The 19,077-nt window shown below is 39.1% G+C and overlaps 2 protein-coding genes across 2 annotated transcripts; both read right to left on the bottom strand.

The window, feature by feature from the left end:
* Window positions 1-327: 327 nt before the first annotated feature.
* cnga1a (cyclic nucleotide gated channel subunit alpha 1a) lies at window positions 328-4,077 on the bottom strand (the record flags this gene model as incomplete). Its single annotated transcript, XM_080521130.1, has 7 exons — window positions 4,055-4,077; window positions 3,890-3,943; window positions 3,646-3,792; window positions 3,451-3,555; window positions 2,669-2,775; window positions 1,355-1,965; window positions 328-1,257 (listed from the first exon to the last, which is right to left on the bottom strand). Exons 4-7 carry the CDS (start codon window positions 3,477-3,479, stop codon window positions 328-330), a joined length of 1,677 nt encoding a protein of 558 aa, XP_080377256.1. The 5' UTR covers window positions 3,480-3,555; window positions 3,646-3,792; window positions 3,890-3,943; window positions 4,055-4,077.
* A 12,542-nt stretch (window positions 4,078-16,619) lies between these two features.
* On the bottom strand, window positions 16,620-18,785 carry scpp7 (secretory calcium-binding phosphoprotein 7). The gene is made up of 9 exons (XM_080520376.1): window positions 18,750-18,785; window positions 18,581-18,638; window positions 18,250-18,294; window positions 17,946-17,993; window positions 17,809-17,850; window positions 17,504-17,563; window positions 17,299-17,415; window positions 16,951-17,032; window positions 16,620-16,771 (listed from the first exon to the last, which is right to left on the bottom strand). The coding sequence occupies exons 2-8, from the start codon at window positions 18,629-18,631 to the stop codon at window positions 16,988-16,990; spliced, it is 408 nt and encodes a 135-aa protein (XP_080376502.1). The 5' UTR covers window positions 18,632-18,638; window positions 18,750-18,785; the 3' UTR covers window positions 16,620-16,771; window positions 16,951-16,987.
* Window positions 18,786-19,077: the final 292 nt, after the last annotated feature.

The raw sequence follows: 19,077 nt of genomic DNA, 5'->3' as shown, positions 1-19,077 counted from the left end.
AATCATAATAAAGATGGCAACTTAATACAATATTTTATTTGAACCAAAATTCAACATTGTCATTCGCAACACTTGCCCATTATGTAAACATTGTAATGTACAGTATATACAAGAGTAACACCCTTTTATTTTCATGAATCAGATAGTATAAATGTTTTTAGTCCATCCGTTTAGTTTTCTTCAACAGATTTTGTGTCTTCAATTTAAAATTTTCAGTAAGGAAGACGTTTTTGTGATTGAGTCAATTATAATTACATAAAAACACAGCTTGTTGTTATATAAAAACTATTTATTTAGCCATTCTTCCCCTCCGTAAATTCTCCATGTCTATTCCTCTTTTCCGTCATCTTCTTTTGCTTTGTCAGTTTTTTCCTCTTCCTTCTTTTCCTCACAACCTCTTTCCCCATCCTCTTTTTTTTCTCCTTCCCCATCTTCCACTTCTTCATCTTTTTTTGCTCCTTCTTCCGCTTTTTCTTCTTTTTTCACTTCTCCCTCCTCTTCTTCCGAATCCTCAACCTCTTCTCCTGTGAGGCGCTCCAGATCTGCAATGCGATGCCTCAGAGCTTTGTCGGTGTTCTCGTAACTTCCAAGAATCTTCTTCAGCTTCATTTGCATCAGCTCCATCGTGTTGTACAATTTATTGACTTTCTCTTCCAGCTCTCTTACCTCAGGCTTGATGTTGGCCGGATCCAAATCTATCAGACCGTCTTTCATCAAAATCTGACGACCCTTTTCTTCCAGCATGCCTTTGGCATCAGGATACTCCACCAGTGATTCCATTAGGTCATCCTTGGACAAGCAGAAGAGGTCTGAATATCCAATGCTGCGGATGTTGGCTGTCCTCCTGTTGCCTGCTTTACTACCTTTAATATTAAGGATACTAATCTCACCAAAGTAGCTGCCACTCCCAAGAACTACAAACTGTGTGACACCGTCATCCGCAACGACTGCAAGTTTTCCATCTTTGATGATGTACATCTCACGGCCGATATCACCTTTCCTGCATATGTAGTCCCCGGGGCTGAAAACCTGAGGTCTGAGTTTGAGCACCAGCTCAATCAGCAGGCCGGCTTCACAGTCGGCAAAGATCTGGACTTTCTTCAGTGTGTCCATGTGGACTTGGATAGCAATTTCTGCTTTTAGTTTGTCTGGAAGATACCGTAGCACCTCGCGTTCGTCCTGTGCCTTGCCGTTATTCCAAAGATAGTCAAACCACTTGATGACTCGCAATTCAAGGTCCTTGCTAACCTTTCGAACCTGCAAAAGAAAAGAAATCAATACCATTGAAAGAATAATCAAATGTTTTACAAATGTGGACATAATCATGTCATTCCTGAATGGAGTTTTCACTGACCTGCATGTACTGTTTGATATTGTCTATTCTGGATTGAAATTGGGCTTGGGCTGCATTCATGTTGGAAATCATTGTGGCAATGTTACCGACAATGGTAGCAAAGATTAAGACTCCAACTAAGAAGTCCACAACGTGAAAAAAAAATTCAGAGTCTAGGGCAGGTGGCGGAGTTTCTCCGATGGTAGTCAATGTCAGTGTGGACCAGTAGAGACTGAAAGCATATTTTCTCCCGGGCAGCCCAAACGCAGGCTCGTCAGGATCATCCAAAGCTGGGTAGACCCAGTCATCCGCCCCAAAACCAATGTATTTGGAGAAAGAGAAGTATAGGCAGGCATTCCAATGGATGATGATGAGGATGTACATGATCAGGTTCCCGATGCGGAAGATGTTTGGATAGTTGGTTTTTGTCTCGGTCCTGGTGAAGAACTCCATCATGCGACCGATCCTCAGAAGTTTGTTGACGCGGATCTCAGGGTAATCAAGGCCGAGGAAAAGATACAAAAAATCAGTTGGCAACATGGAGATAACATCAAGACGAAACTGGAAGCTGGAGGTGTAGCGATCCCTCAGTAGCTTCTCATCTTTAATCATCAAGCCTTGCTCAAGGTACCCTGCAAAACAAAAAAAAGAAAAACACGTGGAAAACCTTGTAATTCACCGTTTAAAATTCGCGTTAGATTTGAGATTAAATAGAAACAGTACTTCCTGTCAGTATGTCATTATTGTCACCACCACTAATTGCAAATATCAGATAAAGTATTTAATCTGAAAATGTTGCATTCTTAAAAGGCGATCAGTTGGGTGCATCAGTAATAGCAATTCATCACAAAAAACGCTGTCAATGGTCATGTGATTTATTTCCATTCCACATTTCTACATGTCTTTTTTTTCTGGTGTATAACTAAATATAGATTGCAACTTGGGTGATTTAGAGTCTCCTCACACATTAGAGGAAATATTTTTTTATCTGCACCGAAAGGCACACTATATTGGGTGCATTTGTATATTATTGAGCAAAAAACTGTTTTGGTCAGTGTTGTACTTCTTCTTGTCATCCAGATATATCTATTTATAAAGTACACTTCTATGAATAAGAAACTCTGAAAACAATGCAAAATTTGTCAAACTAAAATGATAGTGTGTCAATATTGTCCCAAATCGACCCTTTAGCTTTTTTTCATTTTTTTCCGAATGCTTGGTTTGCTTGACCGAAGGGCTATTCAGTGACATCATCATAATTAATCATCAATCAGACATCATCAATCTACCTCACAGTGTAAAAGGAGAAAAAGATCTGCAATCTCAAATTTGTACCTGTTCTGGTCCTGAAGAACATATCACCCAGGTAAATTAGGTCTGAGGTGTAGTCCAGAATGACCCAATATATCAAGTAATCATACTGCAGCTCTTCAAAGCAAGCCCTGTGTGGAGCAGAAGACCACGAGCGGTTAAGAAGGTTTTTAAATGAATAATTCTGAACAATACCACCACAATATCATGTAGTATTGCAGCCAAAGTCTGTGTTGCTTGTCTGCTATGGTTGCTTTAAAAAAAAAAAAGTTTTTTATTTAAGGTAGTGCAGATAAACAATACAAAACAGTAAACAATTCCATTGCTATGGTAGCTTCTAACAGACTATGGGGAACTGTGTCAGTAGATCAGTCAGTCGAGTTGCTCATCCTTTCAGTCGCAAGGTTGTAGGTTCAGACTCTCATCAGGCCCAGTCCATTGAGCAAGACATAGAATGTCAGATCTGGTGTTTGAGCATCTCGCATGGCAGTCGTCATTCATGTGTGTGAGTGGTTGAGTATGGCCAGTCTTTTGGGCTTTGGGACTGCTGAAGCAGGGCAAGGACACTAGATAAGTGGAATCCATTTCTAACACATAACATTCGCTGCTGCATTGTGTTAAAGTTAAATCGACCTGACACTTAGGAGAACAGAGCTATTTTTCTTCACAAAGCCGAGCTGCTCCTGAAATAGATATGTCAGAGCTCCATGTGGATAAAGATATGAGCAGCACTCATTGTTACTGAATGGAATAATATGAACATTTGACCTGCAGTGTTGAAAAAATCACTGATTTATTGGAGTCACCTGGCTATGATCATGGTCCAGTTATACATGACTGGCAGTGTGATGATGAATAGCCAGTGGTAATACAAGTTCCCAGCAGGATTAATGACAAATAATTCTTTGGGTCTGTGAAAAGAAAGAACAGAAATAGAAATGAACACAGTGACAACAACATTTTGAAAGTATATTGAGGGCATTACTCAAAATGTTGTTTACTTGTCTTTCTCTTTTTCCTTTTCTTTTTCTTTTTCTTTTTCTTTCTCTTTTTCTTTCTGTTTTTCTTTTTCTTTCTCTTCTTTTTCCTTTTCTTCTTTTTCTTTGGCTTCATTTTCTTCTTTTTCCTTCTTCTCCAATTCCTTCTTTCTGTAATGGACACGGAAACATGGTCCAGTGGTGACTCTCAAATATTCTCTGCATACCACATTTACTCAAAGGAGTTCAACAAAACAAAAGTATTTACTCTTTCTTCCCCTTCTTGTCTTTCTTTTCCTTTTTCCTTTTTTTCTTTTTCTCCCTGGAACAGGATTAATTAGGACATTTCCAAAGCGTTCTGTAATGACTCAAAAACACGTCACAGCAATACATTGGCTTTACTTATCTCTCCATAGCTTAACAGTGGACTTACTCTTCATTGTTATTGCTGTTATTCACATTGCCCAGACAATTAGGAATCGATTGAGGCTCACTTCTGTCACAGAGAAACAACGTTATACATTAAGTTAATTAAGTGACAATTGTCTTAATTCTCCTTGATGCATTGTGAGCTCTCTGCTTGCATAAGAGTGTAAAAGTGTTTTGCTTACAGATCGTCCTCGCTGTGTTCTTCACTGTCTGTGCTGAGTGGTGGTGTAGTGTGGGGCGGGGGCACTGCGAGGTGGGTACAGGCGGTAGAAGTGGTCATGGCAGCAGATTTGCAGTCTCCCCTTCGGGAACAAATCCAAATTGGAGATTCCAGTCAAAATGACAGCTGGGTGGCAAACCAGAGGTTCAATACTTCCACATGCACAATAGTTTTACTCTACATTGCGCTCCATTGCACTCTTCTTCTTTTTTCTTTAAATTCTCTGATAAAACAGTCACTTGTTGCACCATTAAAACCACGTTTTCTTTTTTCTGATGAATTATTGCAAAGTTTTGGTACCTGCATGGCACTGCTATTCTTGAATCGAATCAGCAAAGTGCATCAAATCCTGACTTAGTATTTCAATGGAAAATTAAATACCTGTTTGATGTTTCATACTTTTTCTTTTTTAATTGCAAACCTTATGTTAAAGATTTAATTTCATTTTATTTCAGATTTTCATTGCTGTTACACCAACTTTCTTCCTTATCAGCCTTGAGAATGCACAGTTTCCTCTCTGACAAGTTTAGAATCATTTACCTACTATAACAAATCATTACTGTGAGAATAAAACAAAATTCAATATAATCCACATGAATGAAGTTAATTGCAACTTTCTTTTATACTATGAAATGATGATTAAAACAGATCAGGAAAGACATTTTCACAAATAAAAATCCTGGTCAGAGAACTTGATACGATAACAATGACCTGATCCAGTTTTGGAATAATTAAACTTACCAGTTCCACTCCTCAAAGTAGCATGAAGTCCATTTTTCTTTGAACCTTGTGTAGTTTTGTTTTAGGTGTGGAAAGTAGCCATTCACAAAATCAGGTAATTATTTCTATACCAGCTATGATGGACTTGCTCATTAAAATAATATCCAAATGTAACTCGGTAACGGCACCTGTAGGCATTGAGTCTAACTAACTGTGTCATAGAGCCTCTGTGACCCTGACAAGGATTTGAGGATTAGAGTTGTCTGAGAAGAGGAGAGGCAAAGTCACTCATCCTTATTTATCCATTGCAGGGAGAGATGGGACACTTTCAAGAGAAGTTTTGACAACATGCAGTTAACCTGTTAGTCGGCATCCAGTCCACAGCGCTGGGGTTGACACTTTTATATTTTCTTATGTGCAACAGGCAATTTTCTTGTTCATTTGTGGAACAGCAGAGGTTTTATTCTGCAGACACACACACACACACACACACACACACACACACACACACACACACACACACACACACACACACACACACACACACACACACACACACACACACACACACACACACACACATAGATGCAGTCCAGTGCTCATCACTGCCTTCATTTCTTGCCAGTTCCCTCTAATGTTAGTCATAACTACTACATGATTGACTCGAATCTCTTCCCCCACATTAAGTTAAACTGTAAAACATGTCCTCGCTTTGAATTTCCATGGGTTACGTCATGGAGCTTGCTTTTCATCACCACATTAAAACTGTGTAAACAGCTGTATGTCCTCACAATATCGTAATACTCTCTCTCTCTCTCTCTCTCTCTCTCTCTCTCTCTCTCTCTCTCTCTCTCTCTCTCTCTTGCTCTCTCTCCTGCTCAGTCAGCACTCTCAGCCATATCCCCCTCTGATCCTATTAGGTTGTACCCAGTAGAACAGATTTCAGATCAGGTGGGTCTCGTTCCTATTAAATGGATAGCAATCATGACAGTGAAGCTAAATCCGAACCTCTATCAGTGATAAGTGGTGTGTTCAGGAGCTCCCTTTACATTAGTCAGTGCACTGGAGAAGTCCTGTGGTTCAGTGGCTCTCCCTGTTGGCTGTTGTAGTATGTGCAATTTTATAGCAGCAAATTTCACAGCATGTGGTTGAGCATGCATTTCACTCTTGTACACAAGTGCAATAATTTACTACAGACCCTAATTTAGACTCTATAAACAGTTCATATTCTTGGGTGTTTTATGCAGATTGTGGTCGGTCTTGTTGTATATATGTTTTTAGTGTTTTTTTTATGTTGGTTTTTTTGGGTCCATAAGGTTGCTTAAATTCAATTCAATTCAATTCAATTCAATTCAATTCAATTCAACTTTATTTATATAGCACCAAATACAACACAGTCGTTTCTAGGTGCTTTTAACAGAGCGAAACCCTTTGCAGAAACCAGACTCAGAGGTGGCGACATTTTGCGGGCTGGTTGGGGTGAGGGAATAGAGGAGAAAAAAGACAGACAGACAGATTAGGGGAAAATGAAGGTCTTTCTATTCTATTCTATTCTATTCTATTCTATTCTATTCTATTCTATTCTATTCTATTCTATTCTATTCTATTCTGTTTCTCACCATCTACAACTAAAACAGAAAATGTTATTTACTTTATAAAGTGAGGGTTTTTAAATACGGTGACCCTGTTAAACAAATTCCATTTCAAGGTTTTTCAAAATGCAATTTTAAAAGATATGATGCTCAATGAAACAGTCTGGGTTGCACACTTGACATAGGCTGCTATACTATGGTGCTGAAACAACATGATCTTAATACAAACACCAATCAAGCAATTAGTCTTTATTTCAACAAAAGCAAGAAAAATAAATCACAGGCACAAGAAGAGTATAGAGTATTACAAAATGTTTTATTTCTGCATTTATTAACACATCACAGAGGGAGATATTTGGTTTGATATTTGAAATAACACTTGGAAAGGTTACAGAGCTGCCAAAGTCTAGAAATATGACTCTTAGTAATGCTTTTTTATAAAGAAAAGTACTTTATGAAAAGGCAGAAAAGAAAGGTTTACCTATGCTGTTGGTTCACGTCTGTTTTCATTGTCTCTCTAGTTTGTTGCCTCAATGCAACTGTTGTTGTTTTCTATTACATCTTTCACCAACATGACCAGTGGCCGTTTTCCATCTACTCTTCTCACGGCTGATAACAAAGCACTGATAATTCGGGCTATCTGATTACAGTACAGCAGGGTCTGCTGCCTTTCCTGTACTATCAGTCTAAGCAGCCACTGGGGCAGCGACGACGTCAGCAGCTGGAGCGTCAGCAGCTGGAGCGTCAGTAGCTGGAGCGTCAGCAGCAACGGGGACATCGGCTGCGGCAGGGGCAGCAGCTTCAACAGCCACCTCGGGGGCTGCAGGGGCTGTGTCAACAGGAGCCACATCAACGGGAGGCACATCCACACCAGCAGCAGCGTCAACCGGTGCAGCATCCACGGGGACGTCAACCACAGCTGGCTCGACGGCGGCTGCAGGGTCTGCTGCTGGCTCCACTGGTGCAGCTTCCACCACAGCTGGCTCAGCTTCAGCTGCCTCCACCTCCTCAGCCTCCTCAGCCTCCTCGACCTCGTCGGAGTTCAGGGGAGCGGCAGCGGCTTTAGGAGCAGGGACGCCATCCTGAGGCAGGGATATGGAGAACATATTTGAATTAATAATGAAATAAATGACATCTGAATCTTTGACTTCAGGGGTGCTGTCGTTGTGCACGTCAGCCCGCTGTCACACTGCCGTGGCTCTTAAGCATCATTAGTGATGCTCGCGCTTTAGTGTGATGAGACGAAGTGCCTGCTGGTTCAAAACAAAGTTCTCCAAAATGATGAAAACATTTTCTCACTGGGGTGCTGTATACATTCTAAATTTGTTAGTGGATTTGCAAGTCTTATTTTAGGCAATGTTCCCAACTTACATTTAGTGCTGGCAAAGTGCCTCTGTGCCTGCTCTTGAATGTGACTCTTGTGTCAGCTGCTTGTTTTTTTTACTGTGGTTACAGGCAGCCTCCACCCATGTTTTCTCAGCTAATTCAGTCAGGGATTGAGTTTGATGAACTACAACTTACTTGACATGTCTTTTAAGTTTTTCACTCAAGCTGAATCAACTGTGGTGTCTTTTGTACAGATAGAGTTATTTCTGGGTATCGACAAGTGTCTGAGCCAAAATATAGTTCAACCAAAATTCTAAAAACCAAAAGTCTTCAAATAAGGAGTGTAAGTAAATGTTTATTTCTGTTAAATTTCTGTTAAATGTGAATGAAGACTTCGGTATGAAATGCAGAACGTGATGTTGGTTGAGAGCACATTCCAATACAGGATACGTTTAACCTCACCCTCAATCTAATTTTCTTCCGATCAGCAAAATGATAGCATGAAAACTTTTAAGTAATGGCAAATACAAAGTGGCTCTTTGTTTTGGTGCAATTAAAGTCCAAACAAATTCTCTTCTGGAATTCCACAGTTCCAACATTTGCATGTTGGATTAACTGGTGACTCTAAAAATTGCCTTTAGGTTGGAATATGTGTTGAAAGGTTGTCTCTTTGGGCTCTGGCAGGCTCCAGGATGTGTAACAAGTACATGTGGATTAAACGTAGATGCTTGCTCACCTCTATTTCTTCCTCGGAGGCATCGCCAACCGGAACGGGAGCTGCAGCAGGGACCTCCACTGGCTGGGCCGGCGCAGTTTCAACCTGCATCAGGAAAAAAAACAAAATATAGAAAAATCTTAAACTTTGTAGACAGCCTGAATGTTAAGATGCTTGTTAACAAAACAAAAAAAAACCTCACCACTGCAGCCGCAGCTGTATCCACCTAAACAAATGAATAATTAATGAATATTCGACTCAAAAAACTTCGCGAGCTATAGCAGAGTTTAGCTCCTGCAAGTCAAATCTAACATAAACAAACTTACAGGAGCATCAGCAGCAGGAAGGAAGGGGTTCCCAACTACTCCCTGAAAGAATACAGATTCATGATTATGACTGATGTTTGACGTGTGATCGAAACATCGATGAACCCCCACTACCTGCTGCTGGTACAGCCTGTACATCTCCATCCACCTCAGGGCCTGATTAGCATGTGCTGCAACCTGCTGAATAAATACCAGACATCTCCAGACATGTGTAGCAATTAAGCCAATTATCGTCTCTCTGTCAGACGCCCATCATACTGTGCAACTGATGACATGACAAAAACATCACGTCATGCCACAACAGACAGACCCCAGACTGCACCGAAAGAAAGAAAGAAAGAAAAAAGCATCTTGTTACCTCAGTGCTTTCACTCTCTGGGACCTACAATTTAAGAGAAGGAAGTGAGGAAATAGCAACTGTTTAGGAGTTGATATAGAGTTTATACAGAGATTTGTAGGCAGACTGAATAACACATAACATCAGGAAAGACTTACAGGTGCAGCTTTGGTTGCAACCAGCAGGCACATGAAGAACACAATCTGCTTCATGGTGACTCTTTCTGCAAAAATATATGTTCAATAAGACATGTAAGTGTTTCTTGTAAATGCGGTTAAAAAAAAGAACATATAAAAACAAATACATTTACCGGTAGTGTCAATTTATTTGTGTCGATTTACCTCTATAATAGAGTGGGGAAATGTTTCCAAGTTAAAAGTAAACTTACCGTTTTTGTTCCTGATGCAGAGAAAAAGTGAGGCTGTTTCTCTTCAGAGATGGAAGCAAAGTAGTCCATGCCTCGCAAATATGCCATATATATATATACAGGAACGCCCTGTAATAGCCAATCACATCCAGTAAAACCTGCAAAGCTATGTGTTTGAGGAAATCTCTTTGCATGTCAAAACTGAAAAGAGGAGGCATGTTGGGTTGAGGCCCCCTGTTATACTTAATTACATACTGCATAAGTTTGCTGAACACACATCCCCATCTTTATTGCCCTGCAACCAAACAAGGAAAAACAAGTGGGATGGAGCAAAGCTGACATAGGCATCTATAGGTTTGATGGAGAGGCGCCTCAAAATAGTTCAAATGTATATATAAAAACGAAAAGAAGTGAAGAAAGACTGAGCACGTTGACAGATGAAAGGAACAGGAAGGAGCTTAGACCACAGGGCCTTTTTTTAACCATACGAACATCACATCATCTAAATGTTTACTATGTTTATAACTCTTTTCTATAAAAACCTTAAAGAGGTTTTTGGAAGTATATGTGCAGTGTTTTTCTTTTTTAACAAACGCCCCAAATACAGCTGGAAACCTTTTCAGAAGCACCACCTGGAAACTTTATGTCACAGTCACTGACAAATAAATTACCTCCTGCTATATTACATAGTACCTGGGATAGTACACACACACACACACACACACACACACACACACACACACACACACACACACACACACACACACACACACACACACACACACACACACACACACACACACACACACACGGATTCTTACTGATCTATGTGTTTATTTTAGCTCATGTGGTTGCATGTCACTGGTATTTTTGAACACTGAAGAATCTTTTTGTTTACTTTTCCTCTGCTTCCTAATCAGATCATGAAGGATTCACTCTGTAAAAAGGCAACTCAGACATTCCTGTTTCAGACATTCCTGATTCAAATGCTGAAGTAAAAGACAACCAATTTCATCTCTCTCTCTCTCTCTCTCTCTCTCTCTCTCTCTCTCTCTCTCTCTCTCTCTCTCTCTCTTGACCAATAATTAGATAGTATCACTACTTCAAATGAAATGAAAAATTTAAATTAAATATAATTCAGAATTTTAACTTTTTGCCGTTTGACATTATAGATCTCTGTATTTTTCAAACCAGCAGAGTCACATTTACAGTATTGCACATCCAGTTTGGAAGAAGGTTGACTCTGACACAGAGCAGTGTAAAATATGACATTTACTGCACTTTTACAGTCATAATATGTGCTATTTGTAAGCTGCCCACTGTTGGTTACATTGCCACAGTGAGAGAGATGAATAATTAACAGCTGCAAAACTCTGCTGTGAAACCTATCAACCAAAATTACACTATCATCAAATCCTTATTGACAGAGTGACTTTGTGAAAGCATGTACACTGGCCGCTGCACAAATGTCTCGTCCTGAGAAGCAACAGACTGTCAAAGTAAATCTGAAACGACTCACTGAGGCTTTATAGTTTCCTGGTGCATATATGTAGTTTTATAGTTGAGACTCTCAAAATAAAAATAAGCAACGGTACCCTCCCATGGCTGGGCATACTAACTACATCATTGTGAATGTGAATACAGAAATTGTCCCATTGTCAGTCCCAGAATTCTATTACTGGGAGATCTTTCCTAAACAACCTAGATGACTTGATCATAGAAGGTCATTACAGTGCAGTCGTTAAAGTTTAAACAGAAGTTTTCAGAGTGGCTTTCAACATCTTCTCTCTTGCAGTCGATGTTTTCAAATTTATGGGATCTCGACTTTGAGGATGGAAAAACATGTGAAGAGGAGACAATCCGAGCATGAGACGACATGTATTTATGCTGCATTGAAGAGGTAAGTGTTACATCATGTTCAGACAGGACTTTTTCCCCAGGGGAATGATGATAAGGAGGATTTTATCCTCCAACCTTCACTGTATTTATTTTTCTGAGACAGATACGTGTTGGTGGGGAAATTCACATGAACACTGCAGTGATTTATGATCGTGTGATGCACTGTAGCTTATATATGTCATGTAAAATGCATGTACTGTGCTAGTCCTGTGAATAGTGCTTCAGGGATATTTTGGCAGAGATTTTTTTCACTTGCATGTTGATGTAGTTGCCAAAGTGTTTCCTACAACAAAACGAACAAAAATCAAATGCTTGTTTTGTTGAGAATACAATCACCAAGCTTTCAAACAAAATCTCACCGAGATTTTCTCACTTGAATTCTCTATATAAACGTCACATCAAGGGTTTAGGCTTATTTATTTTTGTTTATTTTAAATAAGCTAATCACACTAATATTTAGCTGGCATACGTTATTAAAAACAAACAGAGAATTGAAATGTTGAGTTAGGGTTTGGATGTTTGTTTGATGAAAGAGGTTCAACATAGTGTAGTTAATGTCGAGATACCTCAACAGAACATCCAGGGCCCAGGATTACCCACATTATAACTTCCTGATTATAGACTGTAATATCAAAACCTTCAATTAAAAAGAGCAAAGCCGAACAACATGTAAGAAGACGTCATGATACCTGAAGATAAGCTTTACTGCAGGCCAAATTGAAATGTAAGTCATACAGTATATTTACAGAATTAGAGTAGAAAAGAAAACAATTTTCAATTATTAAGGTCAGGCTGTGTATAGATGGCGGTTATTATTAGCCTACCTGAATGGCTTTGAATGAACTAACTGTACAAACAAATAATGCTTGAGTATTTCGGCAGTGTTATATATATGTTTAAAGTGTTCATTTATAATCACAAGAGGTATTTTTGCCAGGAGCAATTTATATTTTGTTCTTTGATTAGATTTGATCCTAGGTAAACATCACAAACTGTCCTTGTCTACTATTCTATGCTTCATTGACACAAGAAAGGTCAAATGGTATGGCGCTGTCTGAAATGTCGGTGGAAATGAAATAATTATTGTGCAACTAAAATGAAAGGTGTACTGTAATATAGAGTAATGCATACAAGATCCACTCATTACCACTTATGTAGCGATGAATCAACTTAAAACCATGTTTGTGAAGAAAGGAGAGACTGGAGGTGTTTTTCACTGTCAAATTTATAACCTTCTCTAGAATCGGTCCAAAGCAAAACACAAGACTTCTCCATCAAAGCAAGCAGAAGCAAAAGCTGCACATGTCATTCTACTAATCCACCATTGGGGACATGTTGTCTCCCTGGATCACAGTGTGGTTTACTGGCTGCTGAGCTGCAGCCTCGAGGTCTCCTCAGAGAGTTTTTAAGACTGCGAGGATCGTTGCTTGTCACCTCACTTCTGTGGAAGAAGTCACTGACTCATGATGTCTCATGAAAGCCAAACACATAGACAAGGACAGTGATGACAGGTTATCCATGCTAATAATATTCAAAGCTCAGTACTAAGCTTGATGTTACTTTGTTAAATATAAATCCTGGTTTGTGGTGTCAGGGCTCATTTAACTGGTGAGAGTGCCAGATTAAAGAGCATAAATGATAATCCTACAATAACCAGACAATAGTGTGATATCATACTATATGACATATTACTGAAAGACAATTAGATATGTTATGATGACACTGCTGTTATGTCATTGGGTTTGAGAAATACAAAGAAACCAACTGGATACTAAGCTATGGGTGTATTTTTTCTATAAGGTAAAACAATGGTCATGGAGCTTTTAAATCAAAAGACTTGAGGCACTATTTTCACCACATGCCAGTGTATATGCACATGGTTAAATTCTTTCAAATAAACAGCCAATGTGAACAAAACATGCTTCAAAATGTACTTTATTACTTCAAAGATTACAACAGTTAAGGTCAGAATTGATTAACAAAGATGTACACCATCAAAACTAATCTTCATATCTACTCGTTAGTTAGAGGTTATTGTTTTTGCTGATACAAAGAAGCAAACCACTCTGGACAAATATGTTTCATTCTATGCAAATGATACTGTCATAACTTAACAAATTTCGGAGTTCCTTAAATTAAAACATGTTATTTATCATAAATTCAGCCATTTACGTCAAGCAATTAGTAATGGATTCACTTGCAATTCAACAAAGCTTCTTCCACCTGAAAACAGTTCACATCTTTATGCTTTTGTTGGCATCTGTGAAGAAAAAAAAGATACATTTATGGTTACTATTGATAAAGTTACATATACAGTGTTTCTTAGATGTATATACTTGGCAAATATATATCGATGTATACCTGGCTTGTCTGGATAGGCTGGTCCTGGAGTGGTGGCAGAGGATCCTGGGAAGGGAGTGTATTGATGTCAAAAGTTGGATTCTATAAAAAAGAAATAATAAGAATAAGAATAAAAACAACGTTTGAAAATAAAATATGACAGAGTAGTGAAGAATAACTAAAATATTCATAGGAGAAGCACAGTGGGTAAATATGATCTGCGGTTTTTAATTTTTTTTCCTCACATTCAGGGGTTGTTGGGGAATAGGTTGAGGAGGATAATCGAATGGGAGAATCTGTTGAGGGGAGAAAAAAAAGTTAAAGAGGGTAATAAAAACAGTTTTCACCACAATATGGAAATGAGTTTAGAAGAAATAACATCTCACATCTGGCACGGAAGGGTTGTTTGTCATGGGAGGAAGATTTGTTATTATCTGCAAGAAAAGAAGTTTGTTTATAATACTGCAACAACAAATTTAGCTGTTCTTTTAATGAACAGATTTGACAACAAAGCCTGAAATGTTTACCCTTTGCTGTGAGAAGTCATAGGGGTAGTACTGCAAATGTCAATAGAGAAAAAATACAGAAATAAAATGAATGGAAAATGCCTTGAACAAGTAATATACTGTTCATAATATTGTATTGTTCATAGTATTGTATAGATAAAGCAATGATAAACACGTACAACTTCCACGCTCTGTCTGCCTGGTGGCTGAGGAATGGAGTACTTGATTAAACCATAGGAGGAAAAGGGCTGTAAAAAACAAAAAAGTAAATGAAAGGTAGTATTAGTGGTTGCAAAAATTTATTTTCCCTTACACTCCCTCCTAGATTGCTTTGGTGGAGCCCCGTTCTCATTTCTGATTACTGCGAAAATGTGTGCTATAGGGAAGCCAAATATTGAAATTTAAGGACAGTGGTGGGGAATCCTGGTCCTCAAGGGCTGCAGTCATGCAAGGTTTCAATGTGTCCTCACATCAACACAGCTGACAGGAATTAGTGGCTCGTTATCAAGCTTTCTGCAGAGCCTCATCATGAGAACTCAGATGTGTTTGAGCAGGGAAACATCTAAAACATGCAGGGCTGCGGCTCTCGAGGACGAAGATTGCCCACCCCTGCTCTAAATTGTTTGGAAAGTGTCTAATTCATGTTTATGATAGTTTCAAGAGGGCAAAGCCTCAAGCCCATCCTGTGGTCTTTGGAATCCCCTCCTCCCCCACAGTCACCCAGGTGGAAAAACATTGACTTTTGCAATCTTTCACCTTATTCTCATATGAAATAAAGTTTACTGAATGGTTGAGTTGTTACCTGAGCTGGGCCCGGTCCAGCAGCTGCACCAAATCGGTGTGGGTAAATCTTCAAGAAAACACAAATACACATGTGTACTGTGAGCATAACTTCAAACCCCAGGAGGAGCCATGATTACTGAGTAAGATGGAAATATAAATGCAGCATTTAGAAATAAGGATTTTGACATACGAGCTCCACGCTGTAAGCACCAGGCAATGCAGGTTGTGGGAATCCAGCAGTGAAGGGGTTTTTCATCTAAAATGATGAAAATTTGTCAAAATGGTTGTTTTTCTATTTTGTGTAATGTCCATTTCTAACATTGTAACAATCAAAAGCAGAGGCTGAACAGGAACTTTAAAAGAGTGAATACATTTTGAGCACTATCACCTGTGGGAGTGGAGCTGGTCTGGAAGCTGTGTAATGAGGCAAGTACTGAAACTAAAACAAGCATAAACAGAAAGAGTGAGATCCTATGAAGCGTTTAAATGATTAAAAAAGAAAAAGAAAATAAGAATCTAAGATTCTTTCGAAAGTGAAAATCTGCAATTTAGTATTTACCGGTGCAGCACAGGCTGTACTCGCCAAACACAGGCACAGGATGGCCAGTTTCATGGTTGTCCTGCAGATATTAAATACATTTTTCAGAATTTATATAACTCTTGTCAAAGTCACAGTGGATGTTTGCTTCCTATCAGAAAAGCATTGAGAAAATGACAAGGACATTCCATAACTCACCTGCTGTTAAACCCCCAAAGACACTCCTGAAGTGAAGGTGATGAGCAGGATGATGCCAGCGGATCGTATTCTGTCTTTCACCAGGTTAGTTGGATTTTTATAGGGGACCGTGCTCACCTCAGAGCCAATCACAGTGGATAGGAGTGATGTTACCCAATGAGTGGGTGCAGTAAAGGTGTCTAGTCTCCAGCTTTACTAAATGACCAGTGGTCAAATCCACTTTCTGCATAATAGCAGACTGGGTTTGATTACACTGTCTAGAGAAGATCACACCTTCACTGTGCCACCTCTATTCTGCCATTACAACATTTTATTTATTTATTTATATATATATATATATATATATATCAGATCAGATCAGATCAGATCAGATCAGATCAGCTTCCAGCTACCAGTGTCAACTTATGTGCATGTGAGTGTATATTACAATATATTTTTGCATCGTTATTCATGTGATAACGTTTACAATGTTGTTCCTGCAAAATTCCAACTTGTTTTTAATTTTCTTTGTTAAGTTATCTTAAGCAAAGAATCAGAACACAGTAGGTGAATGAGAGTTTTTTTTAAATTTATTCTAAACGACAGATATAACATACTCAACTGGAGAAAACATGTTGGTGCATGAAGATATGGGAGGAACAGCTTGCTGAATCTCACAAAAAAAAGTCACATTTTATTGCTTAGCACCATTTTTATTGCATCATTTTGATTGCATACAGCATCTTTTCATTCCATCTGAACAGTGTTGTTCCCACAGAATCCATAGCACAACTTTTATTTTGCAATTTCTTAGTAAACAACATGATTGGCTGCTCATTGTTTACTGAAGTTGCTACTTTTGCACCACCGTTTGCCTGAAAAGCAAATAAAAGTGTCAGTACCTTGACAAACATTCATCCACAAAAGAAACTCATTTATGTTCCACAGGTGCTTTGTTTTTATAAATATTAAACAAGGAGTATTGAAATATCCACTGATGTCATGCACTCCATGAGATTCGATGTGGATTAGATGTTTTCGTGTCTATTGGTACCTGTGTGTGTGAGACGCTGAGTGCAGAGTCTGTCTATTTAGTCATCGTCGTCGTCATCATCATCACCCAAGCGTTTGGCAGCCTGAAATGACAGAGGCTTCTGATGAGTCATCCTCAATTACAAGCAGTCTCTCACATGTCTGCTGAGGAGTCAAGTTTCTCAGCAACTCAGCAGAAAAACTTGGAAGACTTATGCAACACCCACTTATCGGAATGAACCTGTTGCACTCTTTGCTACTTTGAACTTCAGATGACTTCTTGCTGCAGTCTTCTGAAGTTGTTTTAATTCGTTTTTAAACGTCTTGTGGTCATAAATATCTCGTAATGTAAATGATCAGTTATTCTTACAGGAGCAGCAGGAGCAGCAGGAGCAACTGGAGCAACAGGGGCTGCTTTGGCAACAACAACTGGAGCCACAGGGTCAGCGACAGCAGTTTCTGGTTGATTGAATCCAAAGGCGTAGTACTATAGCATATGAGACGAAGAGGTCATATGTTTGGGCTAAATTTCACCATGAATTCCAACAGAGAGTCCGAAATCTGCAGCAACCCACCACATCTTTGCTTTCCTGCCCATTGGGCTGCGGGATCTCCTGCTTGATGAAGCCTCGGACCTTTCAGTGAAGACACAACCACGCAGTCAGACGTGCATTTTAAATGTAGTAAGTGAGGTATAATAAAATAAAGGTGTGATTTAAAAGCATAGAATTGTCATTGTGCACATATGCATTCTGAATAGATAGGTTCTTGTTCAGTCAAGCTATAAATTAAGCTTTCAATTAATCTTAAATTCTGAAATTTGAAAGTCTGCAAAGTGCAAACTAATATACTTAGGTCAAGCTTAACTTTTGTCACTTACAGGTCCTCCAAGAGGCCGTTTTTGGTCATCGACTGGGAGCAGCTGGAAGTTAAAACAGCCAAGATCATCATAACAAATCTGACATGAAATTACTTCTGTTTTAATAAGTATGTTAAAGTGTAGCAATAGTGTCTTACAACATCCAGAGAATCCAATGAAGCTCCGGCAGGGATAGCCTGGGCTGCCTGTGAACATCACATTAATCAAATTTACATTTCAGGCAATTCTTTTTTTGAAAAAATATCTGCGAAAGCAACTGCAAACAGTGAAAGATCCTTTAAGCAGCTTAGCTTCGAGGACATTACGAGCAGTGGTGAAGAGATAATCGCACACTAGTGCGCTCAGCTTATTCAGTGATGTACGAAAATGTGCTGCTGTTTTTCTTTTTTTACCGTGGCTTTTGTGCGTAGGCCATGAGCTGAACTAAATTGTTCGTCGTACCTGAGCGGGAGCGTGACGGATGTCAAACTCCATGAACATCTGCGGCTGTGGAGGAGAGAAATAAATGCAAATCCATGAAGCTCCGGGTCAGTGTGAAATCAGTTTTTAGTCAACCTTGGACTTGTGAAAATTGCTTAAAGCTACAGAGTGGCACTGGCAACACTGTCAACAAAGAAAACCTGAACAAAATCTCAGATTCAAACTCTGCAGATGAGATGAAGGATGACTCAAGGATTTTCAATTGCTACAATGGACTGTCAGGTGAGGAAATCTTATTTTGTAGCATTGAATATTTAGGATGTAGCACTAAATTAAAAAGCATTTTGCTTACAGGGGCACAGGCAGCCAGCCCAAAGATGCCGGCAAGCAGTATGAACTTCATTTTGAAGCTGCAAAAAGAGGTTTTGTGTTATGACATGCCATTATTCATCATTATAAAAAAAGCCCAACATTTCGAAATTTCATTCAGGATTTTAAATGATATCAGTGAACATTGTTACCTTTCCTTTCTGGGCGCACGTGAGCACTGACTGACTGCTGAAGAGGTGTGTGATTAGTGGAGCGAGATCTACCCCTATTTATTTGCTGACTCAACAAAGGATGGGCAAGAATTTGACAGGTATTGGTAATCAGCCAATGTTTTATATTTCATGATTACGAAATTGGCAGTCATATCTTTGTCTCATAACAGACTTTTGGCTTGAAGCACTCATCAATCACATTTGATATGTTTCATCATGCACTCCCCCGCCCCCCGCAACATATCATATCCTCAAAAAGGGCATCAAGGTTATTTGTGAAAGATGAATTGGTGAATAAAGTGAATTG

Source organism: Blennius ocellaris (assembly GCF_963422515.1).
Source record: "Blennius ocellaris genome assembly, chromosome: 3".
Taxonomy (NCBI): Eukaryota; Metazoa; Chordata; class Actinopteri; order Blenniiformes; family Blenniidae; genus Blennius; species Blennius ocellaris.
The sequence above is the reverse complement of the archived record's forward strand: the minus strand, read 5'-3'. Positions and strand labels throughout refer to the sequence as shown.